The sequence below is a fragment of the Calidris pugnax genome, unplaced genomic scaffold (genome assembly GCF_001431845.1).
Source record: "Calidris pugnax isolate Ruff unplaced genomic scaffold, ASM143184v1 scaffold324, whole genome shotgun sequence".
NCBI lineage: Eukaryota > Metazoa > Chordata > Aves > Charadriiformes > Scolopacidae > Calidris > Calidris pugnax.
In genome coordinates, this window is record NW_015091153.1 from 275454 (window position 1) to 281595 (window position 6142).

The 6142-nt window shown below is 56.9% G+C and overlaps 1 protein-coding gene across 1 annotated transcript in view; it reads left to right on the forward strand.

Annotated features, from left to right (window-relative positions):
* Positions 1 to 6142, forward strand: part of PCBP2 (poly(rC) binding protein 2) — a 23759-nt gene that overhangs the window by 2520 nt on the left and 15097 nt on the right. Inside the window, exons 4-6 of the mRNA XM_014959291.1 lie at positions 45 to 176; positions 747 to 875; positions 2714 to 2788. Of these exons, the coding sequence (XP_014814777.1) occupies positions 45 to 176; positions 747 to 875; positions 2714 to 2788 (336 nt within the window). The remainder of the gene's footprint in view (positions 1 to 44; positions 177 to 746; positions 876 to 2713; positions 2789 to 6142) is intronic.

Consider the following 6142-nt stretch of genomic DNA (forward strand, 5'->3'; position numbering starts at 1 on the left):
CTCCCCCCCCCCCCTTTCTCTGAGCCCTCTCCTCTTCCTCACAGGACATCAGCAGCTCCATGACCAACAGTACGGCCGCCAGCCGGCCCCCGGTCACTCTCCGGCTTGTGGTCCCTGCCAGCCAGTGTGGCTCCCTCATTGGGAAAGGAGGCTGCAAGATCAAAGAGATACGAGAGGTGGGTGTTGGGCAGCTCCAGGGGGGAATAACCCAGGGTTTGGGTGGCCCCCAGGGACAAAATCCTTGCCTTGCCCCCCCCCTCCCAGGACGTGGTGTCACTTGGCTTTTTAAGAGCTTTTTGGATTTTTAGTCCTTGGAGAAACTGAGACTTGGGTTCCTGCTTCTCTCTACCTCTTACTCTCAATCTGTGCTCCCCCCACAAGCCTTTTCCCAGTTGTTTTTTGGGGGGGGATGTGCTGCCAACCCTGTGCCACCCTCGATAATGCCCCTCATCACCCAGTGCTGCCAGGGGATTAACTCCCTCCAGCTCCACTCTGCTTGACTTGGGTTACAGGGAAAAGCTACAACCCAGGTCCCCCTCTCACTGCCCCGGGCTCCTGATGCCTGAATTATTTCCAGCTGGGATTAAAGCACTTTATTTTGGGGAGGGGAGTGGGGGAGGTGAAAAGGAGGAAGAGGGGGGGCTGCCCCCCGGTTTTTGGCTATGTATAACCCAGCGGCGGGGTTTGTCGCTGAGGTCACAGCCCTCCTTTGGGGTCTGAGGGATTTTATTTTTAACCTCTGGCAGAGCACGGGGGCGCAGGTCCAGGTGGCGGGGGACATGCTGCCCAACTCCACCGAGCGAGCCATCACCATTGCTGGGATCCCACAGTCCATCATCGAGTGCGTCAAACAGATCTGCGTCGTCATGCTTGAGGTAAACCCACCCCCCCTGACCCCCTGAGGCTTTTTTTTGGGGGCACATCTCCCCCTTCCTTGCCCCCTGGGGAAGGACCCCCCCCCTGCCCTTGATGAGCTGCGGCCCATCTAATGATTGGAAACCGCTGAGGACGGAGCAATGGGATAAAGCTGGGGATTAGAGCCTCATCCAGGTGAGGCTTGGAGCTGCTTAATTAAACCCGGGGTCGAGTGGGGCCTCTGGAGCTGCTCACCCACTGCTGGTGTCACCTGCAGCTCTGTGGTGACCCCTCAGGGTGACACTGCTGTCCCACATGTCCCTCACACACTGCTCCGGCTTCCCTCCCTCCTCCCGGGGAATGGGATTGGTTTATATCCTCCCAAAGTGGCCGTTTTAAACCCAAAGTGGAGCATTGGCATCTGGGGAAGGGGGGATTGTCGGTGCCAGTGTCACCTGATGTCTAATGTCCCCTCTGAAAGAAATAGGATTGTTCCACGTTCTCCCTCCCAAAGGGCTGATTTTAACCCAAAGTGGGGTGTTGGTGCCCAGGGTGGGGGTTTGTGGGTGCTGGTGTCACCCAGTGTCTCATGTCCCCTCTGAAAGAAATAGGATTGTTCTGCCTCCTCCTAAATGGACAATTTTAACCCCAAAGCAGAACGTTAGTGCCCGGGATGGGGGTTTGTGGGTGCCAGTGTCACCCAGTGTCTCATGTCCCCTCTGAAAGAAATGGGATTGTTGTGTGTCATCCCAAAGGGGTGATTTTAACCCAAAGCAGAGCATTGGTGCTTGGGGTGAAGGGTCGTCAGCCAGTGTCACCCAATGTCTAATGTCCCCTCTGAAACAAATAGGATTGTTCAATGTCCTCCCGAGTGGGTATTTAAACCCAAAGTGGGGTGTTGGTGCCCAGGGAGGGGGGTTGTCGGTGCCAGCGTCACCTGGTGTCTGACCTGTCCCCTCTGAAAGAAATAGGGTTGTTCTACATCCTCCCAAGTGGGTGATGTTAACCCATAGCGGGGTGTTGATGCCAGGGTCACCTGGTGTCTAATGTCCCTTCTGCAAGAAATAGGGTTCTACATCCTCCCAAACAGGTGACTTTAATCCAAAGTGGGGTGTTGGTGCCCAGGGAGGGGTTTAATCGGTGCCCATGTCACCTGATGTCTGACCTGTCCCCTCTGAAAGAGATGGGGTTGTTCTACATCCTCCCAAGTGGGTGATTTTAACCCAAAGCGGGGTGTTGGTGCCAGTGTCACCTGGTGTCTAATGTCCCCTCCACAAGAAATAGGGTTGTTCTACATCCTCCCAAATGGGTGATTTTAATCCAAAGTGGGGTGTTGATGCCCAGGGAGGGGTTTAAATGGTGCCCATGTCACCTGGTGTCTGACCTGTCCCCTCTGAAAGAGATGGGGTTGTTCTACACCTCCCAAACGGGTCATTTGAACCCAAAGTGGGGTGTTAGTGCCCAGGGAGGGGTTTATCGGTGCCAGTGTCACCCAGTGTCTGAAAGAAATGGGATTGTTCTACACCCTCCCAAGCGGGTGATTTTAACCTAAATTGGGGTGTTGGTGCCCAGGGAGGGGTTTAGCGGTGCCCGTGTCAGCTGGTGTCTGACCTGTCCCCTCTGAAAGAAATGGGGCTGTTTTACATCGTCCCAAGCAGGTGATTTTTAACCCGAATTGGGGTGTTGGTGCCAGCGTCACCTGGTGTGTGACCTGTCCCCTCTGAAAGAAACGGGGTTGTTTTACATCCTCCTAAGTGGGTGATTTAAACCCAAAGGTGGGGTGTTGGTGCCTGGGGAGGGGGGTTGTTGGTGCCAGTGTCACCCTGTGTCTGACCTGTCCCCTCTGCCTGTCACCCAGTCTCCCCCGAAGGGCGTCACCATCCCCTACCGACCCAAGCCATCCAGCTCTCCCGTCATCTTTGCAGGCGGTCAGGTAAGGCCTCTCCTCTGCTCCTGGGGTTGTGGGAAAGGGGTGAAGGGAGGAGGGGAGGGGGGAGGGAAAGAGAGAATTTGGGGGGGGGTGTTTTATGGAGCTGCTGCGCCAGCCCCTCTGCGTGCCTGTCACCCACCCTCCAGCCTCCCCAGAGCTCCGAAGGGATGGAAAAAGGGGAAAAAAAGGGATGGGGAGGGCCAAAAAGGGGCTGATTTGGGGAGGGGGGGGATGCTGGCAAATATCTCTGGAGTTTACCAGCCAAAAAATCCCCCCAAAATCCCAGTGTGGTGGTGGTGGGGGGAGAGGGGGGCATTTAAATCAGCCCCAAATTCCAGTTACCAAATCTCCAGTCCCTCTGCCATGGGGCTGGCTCTGAGGACTCGGTGTGATGTGGGTGACCGGCCTGGAGGGTTTTTTGGGGGGGTGTGGGGGGGAATTTGGGTGGGTTTCTCCGCTTTCGGGGTGCGGAAAGGTCTTCACCGTGTGCGAGGTGGGGGTGTCAGATAGGAGTAGCCATGGGGTGACGTGGGATTTAGCCCCCCCCTGCGCTGAGCTGAGCAAGGGAGGGGGGAGCTGCTGGGTTGTTCTACATCCTCCCAAGTGGGTGATGTTAACCCATAGCGGGGTGTTGATGCCAGGGTCACCTGGTGTCTAATGTCCCTTCTGCAAGAAATAGGGTTCTACATCCTCCCAAACAGGTGACTTTAATCCAAAGTGGGGTGTTGGTGCCCAGGGAGGGGTTTAATCGGTGCCCATGTCACCTGATGTCTGACCTGTCCCCTCTGAAAGAGATGGGGTTGTTCTACATCCTCCCAAGTGGGTGATTTTAACCCAAAGCGGGGTGTTGGTGCCAGTGTCACCTGGTGTCTAATGTCCCCTCCACAAGAAATAGGGTTGTTCTACATCCTCCCAAATGGGTGATTTTAATCCAAAGTGGGGTGTTGATGCCCAGGGAGGGGTTTAAATGGTGCCCATGTCACCTGGTGTCTGACCTGTCCCCTCTGAAAGAGATGGGGTTGTTCTACACCTCCCAAACGGGTCATTTGAACCCAAAGTGGGGTGTTAGTGCCCAGGGAGGGGTTTATCGGTGCCAGTGTCACCCAGTGTCTGAAAGAAATGGGATTGTTCTACACCCTCCCAAGCGGGTGATTTTAACCTAAATTGGGGTGTTGGTGCCCAGGGAGGGGTTTAGCGGTGCCCGTGTCAGCTGGTGTCTGACCTGTCCCCTCTGAAAGAAATGGGGCTGTTTTACATCGTCCCAAGCAGGTGATTTTTAACCTGGGGGGAGAGGGGGGCATTTAAATCAGCCCCAAATTCCAGTTACCAAATCTCCAGTCCCTCTGCCATGGGGCTGGCTCTGAGGACTCGGTGTGATGTGGGTGACCGGCCTGGAGGGTTTTTTGGGGGGGTGTGGGGGGGAATTTGGGTGGGTTTCTCCGCTTTCGGGGTGCGGAAAGGTCTTCACCGTGTGCGAGGTGGGGGTGTCAGATAGGAGTAGCCATGGGGTGACGTGGGATTTAGCCCCCCCCTGCGCTGAGCTGAGCAAGGGAGGGGGGAGCTGCTAGAGATGGGGTTGTTCTACATCCTCCCAAGTGGGTGATTTTAACCCAAAGCGGGGTGTTGGTGCCAGTGTCACCTGGTGTCTAATGTCCCCTCCACAAGAAATAGGGTTGTTCTACATCCTCCCAAATGGGTGATTTTAATCCAAAGTGGGGTGTTGATGCCCAGGGAGGGGTTTAAATGGTGCCCATGTCACCTGGTGTCTGACCTGTCCCCTCTGAAAGAGATGGGGTTGTTCTACACCTCCCAAACGGGTCATTTGAACCCAAAGTGGGGTGTTAGTGCCCAGGGAGGGGTTTATCGGTGCCAGTGTCACCCAGTGTCTGAAAGAAATGGGATTGTTCTACACCCTCCCAAGCGGGTGATTTTAACCTAAATTGGGGTGTTGGTGCCCAGGGAGGGGTTTAGCGGTGCCCGTGTCAGCTGGTGTCTGACCTGTCCCCTCTGAAAGAAATGGGGCTGTTTTACATCGTCCCAAGCAGGTGATTTTTAACCCGAATTGGGGTGTTGGTGCCAGCGTCACCTGGTGTGTGACCTGTCCCCTCTGAAAGAAACGGGGTTGTTTTACATCCTCCTAAGTGGGTGATTTAAACCCAAAGGTGGGGTGTTGGTGCCTGGGGAGGGGGGTTGTTGGTGCCAGTGTCACCCTGTGTCTGACCTGTCCCCTCTGCCTGTCACCCAGTCTCCCCCGAAGGGCGTCACCATCCCCTACCGACCCAAGCCATCCAGCTCTCCCGTCATCTTTGCAGGCGGTCAGGTAAGGCCTCTCCTCTGCTCCTGGGGTTGTGGGAAAGGGGTGAAGGGAGGAGGGGAGGGGGGAGGGAAAGAGAGAATTTGGGGGGGGGTGTTTTATGGAGCTGCTGCGCCAGCCCCTCTGCGTGCCTGTCACCCACCCTCCAGCCTCCCCAGAGCTCCGAAGGGATGGAAAAAGGGGAAAAAAAGGGATGGGGAGGGCCAAAAAGGGGCTGATTTGGGGAGGGGGGGGATGCTGGCAAATATCTCTGGAGTTTACCAGCCAAAAAATCCCCCCAAAATCCCAGTGTGGTGGTGGTGGGGGGAGAGGGGGGCATTTAAATCAGCCCCAAATTCCAGTTACCAAATCTCCAGTCCCTCTGCCATGGGGCTGGCTCTGAGGACTCGGTGTGATGTGGGTGACCGGCCTGGAGGGTTTTTTGGGGGGGTGTGGGGGGGAATTTGGGTGGGTTTCTCCGCTTTCGGGGTGCGGAAAGGTCTTCACCGTGTGCGAGGTGGGGGTGTCAGATAGGAGTAGCCATGGGGTGACGTGGGATTTAGCCCCCCCCTGCGCTGAGCTGAGCAAGGGAGGGGGGAGCTGCTTGCTCCCTGCCACCGAGCCAGGTTACAGGTGACAGGGCTCCCTCGGGATCCTGTCTGCTGTAAAAGCCCTAAAACCGCCCCCCAGTTCTGCCCCCCACCCCCAGGGCCCTTTTTTTGGGGTGGGGGTGGGCATTGCTGACCCCCCAGGGTTGTTATATCCATCCAGGGGGCTCAGTGCCCGGATCCCCCACTTGCCACCCTGCGGGTGAAAATGTGGCTACTGATGCAAACGCATCCGTTGCCTTCCTGCTGGCAGGGAGAACCCCTTGGGGGGGGAGGGGGTTGGAAAAGGGGGGGGCTCTGGCCCCGGGAACCCCCCGATTTGGGCAGCACAGGCAGGGTCCAGCGTGGAGGCCTCCATAGGGCAGGGAAGGGGGGTAGCTGCCGCCGGCCCCCCCCGAGAGCCAGACCTGACTCTCCTCTCCCCCCTTTCCCCCCCTCTCCCCGCTCCCCTTTTGC